The sequence below is a fragment of the Mauremys mutica genome, chromosome 7 (genome assembly GCF_020497125.1).
Source record: "Mauremys mutica isolate MM-2020 ecotype Southern chromosome 7, ASM2049712v1, whole genome shotgun sequence".
NCBI classification, from domain to species: Eukaryota; Metazoa; Chordata; order Testudines; family Geoemydidae; genus Mauremys; species Mauremys mutica.
Window position 1 is genome coordinate 123,483,721 of NC_059078.1, and position 17,278 is coordinate 123,500,998.

General features: G+C 42.5%; 1 protein-coding gene across 3 annotated transcripts in view; it reads right to left on the bottom strand.

Moving 5' to 3' along the window:
• CFAP58 (cilia and flagella associated protein 58) overlaps nucleotides 1-17,278 on the bottom strand; it is a 96,218-nt gene that overhangs the window by 13,154 nt on the left and 65,786 nt on the right. For all 3 annotated transcript variants that reach the window (XM_045023250.1, XM_045023249.1, XM_045023251.1), the window contains one exon: nucleotides 1,597-1,716. In XM_045023250.1, the coding sequence (XP_044879185.1) occupies nucleotides 1,597-1,716 (120 nt within the window). The remainder of the gene's footprint in view (nucleotides 1-1,596; nucleotides 1,717-17,278) is intronic.

A 17,278-nucleotide genomic window follows, 5' to 3' on the forward strand; every position in this document is an offset into this window, starting at 1 on the left:
CATAATATTACTAAATTCTATTCTCAGAATGCTTAGAATCATAGAAGCTTAGGAAGCTTACACATTAGTAAAACCACCTCCATTTGTTTTCCCCAGCAGAGAGGCTATGAATATTATTATGGACTTTCACACAGAAAGGACAGTTAACAGGTAGCACTGGCATTACACAATACTGTATTGTAGATTGGAGAAATGTCATGTAAGTGCTCGTCAATGTACCTACAATAACATATACAGTTCTGTCCACCTCAGAACCAAAACACCATTGGAACAAAACCAAGGGAAGTGGTGGATTCTGCATCTGTTGAAGTCTTTCAGATCAAGACAGGATCCCTTTCTGGAAGACAAACTTTAGTGAAACATAGGTTACTGGGCTCAATACAGGGATAACTGGATGAAATTCTCTGCCCTGTGATAGACAGGAAGTCAGACTAGATGATCCAATGGTCTCTTCTGGCCTTAAAAAATCTATGAATCTATGAAAAAGAAGTCAGTTTCTGAAATGTAACTGTTTCCATTAGCCTCTGAGGGCAGACCAATAAACAGGCCCTATATCTTGTCCAAGTAAACCTGTTGAGTTAGTAATATTTACACAGCATGCTATTCCTGGACTGAAATACAAGGTGTCCTTTCACAGATTTATTTGGATGAAATGGAGGATCTCTTATTGATCTGCCCTCAATGGCTAATGGAAATGGTTAGGTTTCAGATGATTCGTAGAAAGGATGCTTCTCAACTGATGGGCCAGTCTTTGCTTGTAGAGATATTTCATAGGAATTCTTCATCTTTGACTCTTGATATAGTGGGTCCTACTTGTCCTCTTAGACTTGTATCTACTGACTAATCAAGCTGAGCATACCCAGTTATTTTAATCTTTCCTAGTAAATCAATATTTTCAGCCTTTTGTCACTATTGCTATTCCCCTCTGAACTCCTTTCTTCATCCTGATGTGTTTTTGGCACTGAGGTGGGCAGAGCTGTGACTATTAGGCCAGTGTTTCATGGAGAATGTAGGGAAATGTTGAATTATCCTTTTATGACAAACATCAGAAATATTTGTTTAGGACAAGACAAGACTGGCAAATGAAGAAAACTGTGTCCATTCCTCACAGTTAAAAGGTCTTTGGCATTACAGCTTAGTGTGGAATATGGATGCATAAAACGCTGAGAGGAAACGGCTGAACTGCTAAATAACTGTATAGCCAAGTAACATCACAGGAAAACGAAGGTGTCTTTTGATACGCAGCTATAGTTTAGGAAGTGTCCTATTTTAAAGAGTTTGTTCCACTTTCCTGACATTCTTTCTTATCTTTTCTCACTTGCTATCCACCTTACTGCACTGCAGTATTATTGTCCATGCTGCACAAAAGCAGTGAAAGCGCTGTGAAGAATTACAGTATTCTGAAAAACCCCTGACAGCGAAACATTTTTAACTTCTTGCCCTCGCTACCCAGAGATTGAGGCTCAGTTTCTCGGCACCAAAAGACTCCTTGAGAAGACAGACTTCCCTGTGCAAAGCACCGATATAGTCCTACAAGCATAGCAGCCCTTCAGATGGACTTCCTTTCTAATTAATCCCATGAAGGGCATCTCTTACTTTCAGTTGCTTGGTCTTCTCTCGGAGGGTGTGTCGGTAGAGCTGCAACTGTTCTGCCGCTTCAGGCCCAGGCTGCCGGGCCAAGATGTGCTTCAGCTCTACATACAGCTTTTCCTTTTCCTAAGAGACAAGATAAGCAGAACAACAACAGTTCATAAGTGCTCTTATTTGCCGCCACAGTAGCAACAGGACAACCTGTATTTATATCAACGCAGTTGAAAGATGCAAGTAAATCTAGCAGCTATTTGCAGAAACAAATCTGCCTGTGTGTCAGTCTCTGCCTTGCTAGCCATAAGGTATTTAAAGTTGTTGTGATAGCAGTGGGATAGCTCATTAAGAGAAACACCCAGCTAGTTCAGACCAAGAATTAAATATTCTTAAACACTGTCATCAGCAAACCTGTTTTGGCACAGAGAGTATAAAACAGAGTCACCAGAAATGTAGTCAAGGAGAAAATTACTTACCAGTAATTGTGTTCATTGTAGTCCCTTTCTCCCACCCCCATTACATTACATTAAGGGATATAGCTCCACCCACCTGGAAGTAAGGAGTCAACAAAACTGTCAATCACGGCCTATATAAAAGAACCAGCCCACCCACTTTCTTCTCCAAATAGAATCCTGGAGAGCAAATAATATATAAGAAAACCAAACACACACCACTAACTGAGAGAGCCCCCAGGGGGATGTGGGAGGAAAGGAAAATTAGGGATGACTATGACAAACACAGTTACCAGTGAGCAATTTTTCCTTGTCATATGTCTCCTCTTCCCACACATTATAACAGAACCTATGCGGTACATGGATGTAACAAGCCATAAGTTCCCAGAGGAACTCCATGGCCACTTGTGGCTTTCAATGCTGAAAGGCTGCTTCCAGATATGGTTTAAGGCCTAATTTATTTTACCTGAATTAATACATGTATTAGGTGAGGTCCATATCATGGCCTTGCACATTTCAATGTGGCTAATGCTTCACCACTCTCAGCGATTTTGCCACCTGTCCAGGTTTTCCCAAGATCATCCCTTTTTTGAAGAGGCTATCCTGGGAAATTTGTAAGTGTGCTCAGTACACACTACCAGCTGTTCAGTTTCATGGGCATGGGATCATCCTGGATGTCCCGTTTTTTTGTACCTCAGAGATGGCAACCCGACCACTCAGACTGAGATAATTACTATTATTTAATATAATCATCTTCCTAGAAAAAAAGACACAGCAGGCATCCAAGATTGTTAGATAATGAGAAAGAATGATCCCCCTTCTGTATGCTGTGAGTGTAGAAATGTTCTTTTACCAGTGTTGCCACTTGTCTCAATACTTGGTGTTTTCCTGGGTGCCCTGCTCCTGCAGTAAGATGATTATGAGAATTTCAGCTATTATTTAAAAAACAAGTTTCTAGCCCTTGCAGAGAAAAGATGGAAAATGTGTACTTCTAAAAGGCTCAAAACCAAAACGCAAATAAAAAACTTTTTTAAAAATATCATTTTTAAGCCAATCTCGTGATGATTTGGGGGGGCCTGACTCACAATTTTAACACTTGAGGTTGGCAATATTGCTTATGAAATGAAGGCTGGGAACTAGGGCTATCAATTAATTGCAGTTAACTCACGCCATTAAATAAAAAAAATGTGATTAATCGTAGTTTTAATCGCACTGTTAAACAATAGAATCCCAATTGAAATTTATTAAATATTTCTGGATGTTTTTATACATCTTCAAATATATTAACTTAAATTACAACACAGAATACAAAGTGTACAGTGCTCACTTTATATTATTATTTTTATTACAAATATTTGCACTGTAAAAATGATAAAAGAAATAGTATTTTTCAATTCACCTCATACAAGTATTGTAGTGCAATCTCTTTATTGTGAAAGTGCAATTTACAAATGTAGATTTTTTTCTTACATAACTGCATTCAAAACCAAAACTGTGTAAAACTTCCGAGTGTACAAGTCCACTCAGTCCTACTTCTTATTCAGCCAACCACTAAAACAAACAAGTTTGTTTACATTTGCAGAAGCTAATGCTGCCCACTTCTTATTTACAATGACATCTGAAAGTGAGACCAGGCGTTCGCATGAGACTTTTGTAACCAGCATTGCAAGGTATTTACGTGCCAGATATGCTAAATATTCATATGCCCTTTCATGCTTCGGCCACCATTCCAGAGGACATAATTCCATGCTGATGACACCCATTAAAAAAATGCATTAATTAATTTTGTGACTGAACTCTTTAGGAGAGAAATGTATGCTTCCTGATCTGTTTTACCCACATTCTGCTATATATTTCATGTTACAGCAGTCTCGTATAATGACCCAGCACATGTTGTTCATTTTAAGAACACTTTCACTGTAGATTTGACAAAACGCAAAGAAGGTATCAATGTGAGATTTCTAGGGATAGATACAGCACTCGACCCAAGGTTTAAGAATCTGAAGTGCCTTCCAAAATCTGAGAGGGATGAGGTGTGGAGCATGCTTTCAGATGTCTTAAAAGAGCAACACTCCGATGCGGAAACTACAGAACCCTAATCACCAAAAAAGAAAATCGGTCTTCTGCTGGTGGCATCTGACTCAGATGATGAAAATGAACATGCATTGGTCTGCACTGTTTTGGATTGTTATAGAGCAGAACCTGTCATCAGCATGGACGCATGTCCTGTGGAATGGTGGTTGAAGCATGAAGGGACATATGAATCTTTAGCTCATCAGGCACGTAAATATCTTGTGACGCCGGCTATGATAGTGCCATGGGAATACCTGTTCTCACTTTCAGGTGACATTGTAAACAAGAAGTGGGCAGCATTATCTCCTGCAAATGTAAACAAACTTGTTTGTCTGAGCGATTGGCTGAACAAGAAGTGGGACTGAGTGGATTTGTAGGCTCTAAAGTTTTACATTGCATTGAAAAATAAAACGGGGTTTTTTGTACATAATTCTACATTTGTAAGTTCAATGTTCATGATAAAGCAATTGCACTACAGTACTTGTAATGGGGGAAAAATACTATTTCTTTTGTTTTTTTACAGTGCAAATATTTGTAATAAAAAATAAATATAAAGTGAGCACTGTACATTTTGTATTCTGTGTTGTAACTGAAATCAATATATTTGAAAAGGTAGAAAACATCCAAAAACATTTAAATAAATGGCTTTCTATTATTGTTTAACAGCACAATTAATTGCACGGTTAATTTTTTTAATTGTGCAATTAATCACGATTAATTTTTTTAATCACTTGACAGCCCTACTTGGAACCCCTGAAGTGCCTTTAGAAGCAAATGAAGGACAGAGGAAAGACAAGCAGTGACAAAATGCCATATTGATTGGCCCATCGGTAATGTCAGAGGCAGTTAAGGTGTCATGTGGGGAAGGTGATCCAGGAAGTGAATGTCAGGACCAAGACATTCATCTTGGACATAGCTAAGATCCTGATAGACACAGGACAAGAAAGAGTGTCAGTGTCTTCATAATGCTTCTCCCTCATGGCCACGTTCCCCCAAAAAGCAGAAATGCACAAAGGAGCAGGAATTCTCCCAAGAAGGTCCATCAAAGCCAACCATCTTGTTTTACTTCAGACTGGTTGTGACAGGCTGGGTCACAGAAACCCCCTTGGGACTGCCACCTGATGTGCCTAGACTACCTGTGAGCCAATTTTCCCTGCCCGCTTGGGACTTCAGTGCCTTGCCTTGTTTGAGCTGGACACACTTGCCTGCTGCTAACACAGATCCAAGTCTGAACCATGTCCCCCACAAGTGCAGGCTTAACTGAAAACAGCTTAAGAAGTGCTCCTGTCTCCAGCACTCAGATACTCAACTCCCAATGGGGTCCAAACCCCAAATAAATCCATTTTACCCTGTATAAAACTTACACAGGGTAAACTCATAAATTGTTCGCCCTCTATAACACTGATAGAGAGATATGCACAGCTGTTTTCCCCCCCGCCCCAGGTATGAATACATACTCTGGGTTAATTAATACGTAAAAAGTGATTTTATTGAATACAAAAAGTAGGATTTAAGTGGTTCCAAGTAATAACAGACAGAACAAAGTGAATTACCAAGCAAAATAAAATAAAACACGCAAGTCTAAGGGTATGTCTATACTACCTGCCAGATCGGCGGGTAGTGTTCGATGTATCGGGGATTGATTTATCGCGTCTTGTCTGGACACGATAAATTGATCCGCTAATCGATGCTGTACTCCACCTCGGCAGGAGGAGTAAGCGGAGTCGACGGGGGAGCCATGGCAGTCGACTCGCCGCCATGAGGACGGCCAGGTAAGTCAAACTAAAATACTTCAACTTCAGCTACACGAATAGCTGAAGTTGTGTATCTTAGTTCGAACCCCCCCACTAGTGTAGCCCAGGCCTAAGCCTAATACAGTAAGAAAACTGAATACAGGTAAATCTCACCCTCAGAGGTGTTTCAATAGGCTTTTTTCACAGACTGGACACCTTCCTAGTCTGGGCCCAATTCCTTCCCCTGGTACAGTCCTTGTTCCTGCTCAGATGGTAGCTAGGGGATTTCTCATGACTGCAGCCTCCTTTGTTCTGTTCCATCCCCTTATATATCTTTTGCACAAGGCAGGAATCCTTTGTCCCTCTCTGGGTTCCCACCCCTCCTTCTCAATGGAAAAGCACCAAGTTAAAGATGGATTCCAGTTCTGGCGACATGATCACATGTCACTGTAAGACTTCATTATCCATTTGCCAGCACACACGTATACAGGAAGACTTTCAAGTAAACAGAATCATCTGCAGTCAATTGTGCTGGTTGATGGGAGCCATCAAGATTCCAAACCCACCAGTAATGGCCCACACTTTGCATAATTACAATAGGACATCAGAGTTATATTTCATATTTCTAGTTTCAGATACAAGAGTGGACATTTATACAAATAGGACGCCACACTTAGTAGATTATAAGATGTGTAATGATACCTTACAAGAGACCTTTTGCATGAAACATATTCCAGTTACATTATATTCACTTTTCATAAAATCATATAGAGTGCAACGTCACACTGGTATCTTCTACACCTAGTGACATAGTTATGAGGGATTTCCATTCCTGTGGTAAAGGAGAGACCTCTGTCTGGCTCATAATCTGTGTGTGCGTGTGTCCAGGGTCTACCCCTTCCTCCAAGGTTTCCTGTTCTTCCTCAACTCTAAAGTGCTTAGGGAAGAACTCAGGAGGAATTTGGATTTTCTGGTAAGAAGGTCAATTGTACTGGAGAAAGTTGGCAGAAGGAAGTAGGGATCTTCTTTAGCAGTCGTTGAGGAAGACAAGGGCCAATGAAGGTTAGGGTAGGGCCAATGAATGATGCAATCCTGACACAAAGAGCAAAGGAGAAGAAAGCATGGACAGAACATCCCCAGTTGCTTATCTGATCTGGAGAGGGAGCACTAGCATGCTGATAGGATCCAGAAAGGAGAGGAATTCAGGAGACACTGAACTCAGCTAACCCTCAGAACACCTGAAAGGCTAAAAAACATGGATGAAAAGTAAATAGGAAGAGTAGAAAGAGGGTGGGTCTGGTAAAAAAGAAAAAGCAGGGCCCTGGATATCATGACATCACACGGTGAGTCTGGAGCCTGACAGACAGAAGAAGCTGTAGTGTTATACTGGGACTCCATGAGGCAGATTAGGAGACTGTGGGGCCAGTGAACTTGTGGACATTTTTTGTAGAAGATGCTGAGCCTGGTCAAGTCTAGAGTCCAAGCACAAGGGAGCAAGCATTAGGAAGGCTGCCTGCAATAGGCCTGGTGCCCTCATTTACCAACAAGTCATTTCGTAGTTGGGGCTCATTTACTGTATCTCTCTCTGTGTTTTTTATCCTTTTTACTCATTTTTTAATTTAAAAAACCCATCTTCTATCTTATCCTTCTCTGCTCCCAGGAGAGCTGGAAGGGGAAAAGAAGCATGTTTGAACAGAAACAGAACTAGAAGACAAGGAATGAGTAAAGGGACCTAGACTTCCAGGTTGAAGAAGACAAAAAGACTGAGTAGGAAGTAGGAAGGCTTGGTCATTTAGACTGGCTTTGATGAACATCCTTTTCACCTACTTGCTTCATGGAATGTGGAGCTATCCTTAGTCAGGATTCTTTTGTGGGTGTGAATAAAGGAGACCTACCACACTGTGTAATTGCTGTGCATGATATATATTCATCATTCAACTTTGTACATGAGCCAAGATTTTCAAAAGTGACTCGTGATTTGGGGTCCCTCAACTTTTGGATGCCCAACCTGAACACCTTCATGGGGCCTGGTTTTCAGCACTTTCTGAAAACTGGGACCTTTTAAAGCGTCTCTAGTTAAGCATCCAAAAATCACAAGTTACTTTTGAAAATCCTGGTGTTAAATTATGATAATTTATTCAGAGGCACTCCTTATTTTTTATCAATGCCTGGCAGAAAATACAAAATCATCACTGATAAAGTTTGCAGATGACATAAAGTTTGGGGAAATGGTAAATAATGAAGAGGACAGGTCACTGATACAGAGTGATCTGGTTTGCTTGGTAAGATGGACACAAGCAAACAATATGCATTGTAATATGGCCAAATGTAAAATTATACATCTAGGAACAGAAAATGTAGGCCGCACTTACAAGATGGGGGACTCTATCCTGGGAAGCAGTGACTCTGAAAGAGATTTAGGGGGCATGGTGCATAATCAGCTGAACATGAACTTCCCGTGGGATGCTGCGGCCAAAAGAGGTAACACGGTCCTTGGCTGTATAAAAAGGGAAATATCAAATAGAAGTAAGGAGGTTATATTACTTCTGTATTTGGCACTGGTACAAATGCTACTCGAATACTCGAACTGTCCCGTTCTGGTGCCCACCATTCAAGAAATATGATGATAAATTGTAGAGGGTTAAGAGAAAAGAAAGAAGAATGATTCAAGGATTGGAAAACATTCCTGATTGTGACAGATTCAAGGAGCTCAATCCATTTATTTTAACAAAGAAAAGATTGAGGGATGACTCAATTACAATCTCTAAGTACATACATGGGGAACAAATAGTTGATAGTGGTTTCTTCAATCTAACAGACAAAGATCTAACAAGATCCAATTGCTGAAAGCTGAAATTAGAGAAATTCAGATTGAAAATAAGGCATACGTTTTTAACAGGGAACATATATAACTACAGGAACAACTTACCAAGGGCTGTGGTGGATTCTTCACTGCTGGCAATTTTTAAATCAAGATTGGAAGTTTTTCTAAAAGGTCTGCTGTAGTTCGGAGAGGAACTGATTTAGGGAAGTCCTCTGGCCTGTGCTAAACAGCAAGGCAGACTAGGCAATCACAGTGGGCCCTTCTGGCCTTAGAATCTAAGAAGTGCTGTGATTTTTTTCACAGAACTCCTCCTCTGTAATCAGGCAGCTCACTGTAACATGAGCTACAATTTGCACATGCAAAGCATTACATGGAACTTCCTTCTACTGCACAGAGTTCCACTATGTCTCTAAAGGTGACTTCTAACATTTTTTGTTACTTTGGGTTCAAGCTTTTTGTACATTTAAAAAGCAACAACAAATGAAAAAATGGTCTTGTGAAAACTACGCTGCTCTGTATTAACATTCCATCTCTGCATGTATCACAGATTTGTATTTTGGGAGAGTGTACTGGTAATCTGGATAAATATGGAGCAGTTGATGGATTGAAGGTCTTATGTGCAATTGTTTTCCAATTTATTTCTCTCCTAACCCACTACAAGGGCCAACCAAGCTCTTCAAACATTGTGCAATGGGGTGTATAATAACCCCATTTAGAGACAAAGCGTGCAATTCTATTATAAAGAGAATCTATCTTATGCAACAGAGACTCATTAGCTGTCCGATGTGTATTGTCTCCATAATCCAGCAGTGGCAGAACCAGCTGTCTTGTAATGCCTATCCTGTCCTTCCTTGCTAAGCGCTGTCCATCTCTTTTATATCTAGTCAATTAATTTGTCACTGGGTTAGAAGCACCATATGTCAGGGAAACATCAAAAGAAAATCCTGTGTACTTAATTCTTTCCTCATCAGCAAAAGTTTGTATTCACAGGTTGACGCTTCTAAATATTCTAACATTTTAGCCAAGGAGGCAACAAAATGTGACTTGTGTATCACATGTTATGGTGTTTACCTTTCAATTTACTTTAAAAACACATACAGCTGGAATAAATTTAAGTCAGTGTACAAACGATATCTGATACTATCAGCAAAAGTGGTGCAGTTATCCCCACACATACATATTTGGGAATGCCTGACAAAAACAAAGCAGCATAAAATAACCGAGAAAGAACCTTGCATTTCACAATGCATAGTCGGGGCCGGGGAGGGGGGGGTGGATGAGCGGAGGAATATGCAATGTAAACTACACATGGGTATCTCCTAGGGCCAGTGCAGTCTGATGCATCAGTAAATGGTATTCAAAGGAGTGCTGCTTTCAGTTGTGATATTTCCTGTACTGCATCCACTGAAGATGGCTCCCTGCTGCTGTTTGCACAGCGGCTGAAATTTACCCGTCCTCGCTCCCTCCTTAGTCTTCAGGGGTGAACCAAGTGGAGATGGGGCAGACAGCAATCAACCCTCCACCTATAGGAAGGCCACAGGGCTGCAACGCAGATGGCATTCCAACCGAACACCTGGAGTAGAATTTAAGACCCCTCTCACCCATTATGCATGGGTAAGGCTACAATTTAGTCAGGGGTATTTTGTCATGGACAGGTCACGAGCAATCAACAAAAATTCACAGCCCATGACCCGTCCATGACTTATACTATAAACATCCCTGACTAAATCTTGGGGGGTGGAGGGCCATTGCTGGAGGGTGCCCCAGGGGGCTGCTGCTGAGGGGGGACGGGGCCAGTGGCTCCTGGTGCTAGGGGCTGCTTAGCAGCGGCTGCTCCGGCCACCCTGGGACTGCTGGCAGGGGCCACCGACAGTGGCTGCTCCTGGGGACTACTGCCAGGAGCCTCTGGCAGCCCCATGTAGCCTGTAGCTGAGGCCCCCCTCAACATGCTATAAAAACACCAGGGCCCGGGCGGGGGGCGGGAACTCGGGGCTCTGGGACAGGGCATAGGCATCGTTTTACTTCTGTTTGGGGGGGCAAGAGTTGGCAGGGTTCCAGCCAACTCTGCACAATGGGGTCCAGGGAGGGAGCACCACCTCCACCCCCGACTCACTCAGGCCACCCAGCCTGTCTGGGCTGTGAGAGGACGCACCCAAAAAATATAACTCAATGGGGGGCTTCAAAAAGTTTGAATACTGCTCAGGGTGGAGGCAGGAGGTAACTAGGGGCTGTGTGCAGGCAGGGGGTAGCTCAGGGAGAGGGTAGCTTGGGGCTGTGTGTGGGCAGGGAGTAGCTAGGGGCTGTGTATGGGTTGGGGGGTGCTCCCAATGCAGCTCCCTGCTTCAGCGGAGGTGGCGGGACAGGGCTCCCAGCTTCAGCCCTGCACCACTCCCGGCTTCCGGGCTGGGGGGTGGGATGCGCCGACTTCAGCCCCGCGCCGCTCCCAGCTTCAGCGCTGGAGCTCAGGACACCACGTTTCAGCTGTGGGACTCCGCAGACACCTTGAAAGGGCTTGCAGACCCACAGAGGTCTGCAGACCCTTGGTTGAGAACTGCTGGCCTAAAGGGCTAGCCTGCTTGCTTGCCTGTGTATATTTTTTCTTAGGGACTTCTTATTTTCTGATGGGTTTGATTATTTGTTTTGTTATCATAGATTTATAGGTTTATATTAAAGCATTTTGGCTGTAACGCAAGGGACCTACAGGCCACATCCTGTATGCTGAGCTAAGGCAAAGTTAGCAGACATATGTCTGGGACCTTTCACCCAGGATGCAAAGTTAGCAGGCACATGTTCGGGACTTTTCACCTAGATAGGTGGTGATGAGCTAAAGCGAAACGTCCATATATGGCTGTGACCTTTAACATAGATAGATAAAGGATGCTTGAAACAGGGTGGCATAGGGGGCTTCCTAAGCTCATAGCCTCTTTAAACTTAACAAGTAAACCACAAGGAAAGAACCAAAATAACTGGGTAGGACAGAAATAACAAATGTGAGAATGCGCTCATGGCATTAATATGTCATCAGTCCGTACAAACAGACCAGCCTATGGAGTAAGTGTCCCTTGACATTTTGTGAGTGAGGAAACTAAGTTTGACTATAGAAGGAGGGCTCAAGTACTCAAGCTCTCTAAGAGAGGTGACCCACCATGCCAAGAATGTTTTTTTCTAAGGTTCCCAATTTCTAGGCTTATGGGTTCCTAAGTTTTGAGCTTCACGGCTTATTTGTTTATTAGTCTATTAGTCTGTTAGTTCTTAATTGTAGGTTTAAGTCAGTTAGTTAATAAAACTCTGAGTTAGCTTCAAAAGCTCTTAGCTCTGTAGCTTCTCCTAAGCTCTGTGCCTCCCTCTCAAGAATTGAGGAACTTGGACCTGAACTCTCTTGGCATGCCAGAGGCGAGGTTGGTCCTTTGTCTCTCACCACCAGGTTATCCAGGAAGGGTGTAAGTATATTAATCAAAAGCTTTATCATATATTATATTACATGTATCTCTAAAACAACATTACTGCATTTGTAAATCTAATTATTTTACCATTCAATTACTATTTAATTATTATTCCATTTATCTCAATAAATGTCTTTAAGTCTACATTTGTCTCAGTGTAAGTGCCCTGTCATACATCCCGAGAGTCCTTGGAAACTCAGTATAGCCTGATTCTTGGACAAGAACCTTATTATCTTCGGATCAGATTAACTGGCAAGACGATAACCCATATTATCCAGATTAGAAAATATTAACTTCCTAAAATCAAGCACACTGGTCTCTGGGACCAGCCGCACCAGCCACTGCTTGGGCAGCCCTGGGGTCAGCCACACTGGCTGCTGCACAAGTCATGGAGGTTGCGGAAAGCCATGAAATCCGTGACTTCCGTGACCTCCATGACAAAACACGGAGCCCTATGCCCGGGTCTTGGGACACGTGATCCATGAAAGTGCAGACCCAGTAAACCCTTCCTTGTCCCATGACAGACTATCCCTCCGTGCCAGGCTGCAACTGTAACATACAGCTGGACAGGTGGGCAGATTTGGAGTTTCCCTACAGGAGCTGTAAGCAGTCGGAAAGCACAGGTCCTTGTTTGCAATAAGTGGGGCAGGTTTCAGTGGCAATACCCCTGCTATTGAGGAGGTGAGGGTAAGATCCACCAGGCTTCCCTATAATTCACAGAGTTATTGCTGCTTAGCTTTCCTGGCTAGGGGGAATGTAAGTTCCTCTAGCTCAGAGCTAGGCCCCAAAAACTGAAGTCTTTATACAGTCCTTTGTGGGCAAAATTCCCACCAAAGTCAGTAGGAGGCTAGAGCTTTGTTCCAGGATTGGGCTCATTGTTACAACAGGCTCCGTACAGTTAGTGATGCAAGCTAATACACAGCTACAGCAAAGTGATGAGCCCACATTCACTGTGCGTAAGAAGTGCACATTGGGAGTCTCAGATTAGGGGTTAGGGTCAGTTTCCAGGAGTTCCGAAGAGGATTTCAGTGCCTCTTTGGTAGCTGCTGTATAATTTGTGTAAATAAAACAGAATTATTTTAGAACAATCTTATCAGTCTGAGATTTGTTTTCCACGAGAGCTCAGAGGAGCCCACAGATCTGCCTTTAGGCTGTACTCAGACAATACGTTTCTGTGTCTCCAAGTCTCTCTCCCATTTACTCTCCTGCTTTTTATTTCCTTCCTTTGAATATGAACTAGCTGCTGCATTCGCCTGGCCAGCTTACTCTGCAGTTGCTGAGTGAGAGGAAATTACTTCTTCTGTAGAGGTCTGACTAGGTATTTGGCAAGTTCCAAGGGACTGATTCTTCAGACTCCCATGGTCACCAATTTACGCACGCTGTGGTCAGGCAGAAGCACCTTACCAAACACTAAAGATATGTCTAGATCCGAGCTGGAGGTATAATTTCCAACTCAAGGAGACATACCCATGCTAGCTCTGATTCAACAAATGTACTAGAATGTGGCCATGGGTAGTGCGAGCAGTGGCAGGGGCTAACCTCCCCAAATACAAGCCCAGGGTCTTGGATGGGACTGTATTCAGGGAAGCTAGGCCCTCCCACCACTTATGCTGCCACAGCTCCACTTCTGTTTTTAGGCACTAGTTTGATGAGAGCTAGCGCAGGTACGTCTACTGGAGCTGGAAATTACACCCTCCAGCTCAAGTGCAGATGTCCTCTAAGGGCTTGTCTACACTTGCAGCGCTGCAGCTGTGCCGCTGTAGCACTTAGTGAAGGCACTACCTACACTGACGGGAGAGCTTTTCCCATCGCCACAGTTAATTCACCTGCCCAAGAGGTAGAGAAGCCCTCCAGTCAACATAGCACTGTTTACACTGGGGACTAGGTTGCTATAACTGTGTTGCTGAGGTTGTGGATTTTCCATACCCTGGAGTAATGTAGTTATACCGACATAAGCTGGTAGTGTAGACGAAAGCTACGTCTGCTTCACACAGTAGAAATTACAGCTGTCGAAAACTGCTCACTTTGCTCGCTCTTCTCATGGAGAAAAGACTATCAGTGACTGATATCTCAGCCCTTGTATTCCCAGAGCACCACTCAGCCATTATTTCAGTCACAATCGAATTCCTCCTGTAGGTGGTAGTATGCAGCACAGAAACCAGTAACTGGGAGCAAAGTGCTGTGTTCACTTAGATGGCCTTTTCTTACCCATTCAGGATGCTGACAAACTCCTGAAATGACCCCAGTCACTAGATAGCCCAGTGTATGATTTTGAACTAGAGGTGATCAATGATCTGACATCTAATGAAGATGTATTTGCAACAGAAATACACCAGAAAGCCCCAGTTCTCTCTTAGTATCAGTGTGGCCTTCTGGTTAGATATTTCAACAAACGTGACTACTATGGCTGCCTCACATCAACAGCCTTCTCAACCACTCTGCAAAAATCCTATTATGCACCCAGCAATCTCCCTCACGCAAAAAACAACATTTCAATCTGAGTAAATTTCCTTTGTGTTTGTTCCTGTCTCTAGCAACAGGAGCGCCACAGCCGTCAGCAAAAAGAAAATAAAGGAAGACTGAGCTGTAAAGCAAAAATATGTCATTTACTGTACCTTACCAGCTCCCAAAACACTTAACCAAACTGGAAATCCTTATTTTAATTAGTAAGGGGTGAAAAACAGCACAGTGGCTCTGCAAGCGCATTGCAGTTGGACAGGGCTTTGCTGAAGAAAACACTTAGTCAACATGCCACGGGGGGTTTCTTGTTTATTGGCATTATAACCAAAATGTCAGAGCTAGGCTGAACTCCAGAACCACTTTGTTTATGATGTCATGGAGTAGTACAGCCTCTTAGACAGGACGAAATCCCTACTGTGAGATATTAAATAGGTGGCCAGAATCTGGTTTAAAATAAGACTATATATCGTCATAGTCATTTTCCTTTTACAAGCAAGGTACCTTTTTTATATAATACAGTAGTTCTTGGCTCAGGATGTCTATGATTAGGAGTTTTATGAGGCATATGAGAAATTAGCATACGGTAACCTTCACGATTTTTGTAACAATAGAAGAAATTTGCCTCTAGCACTTTGAGCTATGTGCAATATGAACTTTCTCAATAAACACTTTACAAAGGCTCTTGCTCTTTCTCCTTGTCTATTTTAAATATGTCAAACACCTTTGCAATTGGCAGCTATCTAGAATAGCCTGCATTTATATCATCAAGTAGACCATATTTTAACAGTCTTGCACAAGATATTCACAAACTAAAACTAAACCAGGCTTGAAACATAACACTGAAGTCCCTCCACAATGAGGCAGTGCTCGCCCGGATGTCCTGCAAGGGGCTGCCCGGATGTCCTGCAAGGGGCTCCAGGGAGCTCCTCATTAAATGGTGCACCAAATTGAAGGGAAGATTGGCATGATTTTCCTGCCTTTGCTGGAATTTGCACCACTCAGGACAGTGCTAAATTATCCCTGCCTGAGATGATTTATCCCTCCAGCTCATAAAAATGCTTCTGAAGAGCAAATTTGTTTCCCTTGGAGTGGAGCAGATTGCACCAAAATGACTGGCATTTTCAAAACAACTTAATGAGGGGAAAAAATACCTTGGAGCCTCTTATAAGGTCTTCAACCTCAACCCTTTTTCCCAATGACATAAGTTGAACACTACATTATCACTGTCTTTCAGGAACAAAGTATAAACATTTCTAGCAAAAGTGCAATTGCTTCCTATACATTTATTTTTGCAGGGTGGTGTTAACTGTTTTTTTGGGTGTGGATGAGAAAGCTGTTTTGTTCAAACGGGAAAACAAACATGAGAGATTCTCTCTGCTCCTCTACCTGAGAATCATAGAGTATCAGGGTTGGAAGGTCATCTAGTCCAACCCCCTGCTCAAAGCAGGACCAATCCCCAGACAGATTTTTGTTCCTGATCCCTAAATGGGGTCCTTAAGGATTGAACTCACAACCCTGGGTTTAGCAAGCTAATGCTCAAATCACTGAGCTATCCCTCTCCTCCCAAAGCTCAAAGCTCTGTGACACAAGGTTTATAACAGGCTAAGGGAGGGGAGCTATTACATAGGAGTCCCTTACTAAAATATTGACAGCATTTCTCTGATTGCTAGTTATACGGGACCAGACTGGCAGGGAGTATAAATCTGTGTAGCTCTGTTGATGTCAATGTTTACCCTTGTCATGGCAAAAAATGAAGGATTAATGATCACTTGTTCTTTTCTATATGTTCACAAGGACAAAAAAATTGAGATTCGGTGAGCTGTTCCTTGAAACTGAGAATTATAGTGAAAAGACATGGACTTATTTAAATGTTCTAGCTGACTTCAAGGTCCTCGCAACTTACCCAAGCTTTGGTTGAACAGAGTTCTAAACAAACTTCTGTTTCATCTTCTCCTAGAGATTTGTTTTAAAATATTTTGTAGGATGGCTAGAAAAGGTTGATGCAGATCCCATCAACAAGGAGTCTAAATATTCTAAATGAATAAATCAGAAAGGTAGACAGTGTGATACCTTTCACTGGACTAATAATGATTATACACAAGCTTTCAGGACACAACAAGTCCCCTCAAGTGAACATCAGCTTGGCTTGAAAGCTATTGCACTACAACTTTGGTTTAATGATGCAATGGCTCTTATCTGACTGCAGTCTAAATAGTCACACTAGCAGACAGACTTAACAAGGTTCACCTGGTATGAATGAAAGCTTAGTCCTGTAGGCTAGCGACTCAAGCAGCAGAGTAGGACTTGAGAGACTGGGGTTCTAAGTCTACCACTAACCTACTAGATAATATCAATGGGAGTTAAGCACTTAACCTGCGTAGGTGCTTTTGGGAAATCCCACTAGGTAACTTTAGGCATCCAAACAGCTTTGCCAATATGTTCCTTAACAGCCTCAGTCCCATTGCCTTTCTATGAGACTTAGCCTAAACGTCACAGAAAAACAATGGGACTTCGGCTTCTAAGTGCCTCAGTCACTTTTGAAAATGGGACTTATGCACTTTTGAAAATATTGCTTCTTGAATATGTATTTTATAATTCCAGTCAGGGGTGAAAGCAACTTAAAGGACTTACCGGTACTCCGGAGTCCTTAGGAGGGGGCGGGGCCTCAACCGGAAGAGGCAGGGCCTTTAAATCCCCGGGTGCTTTAAA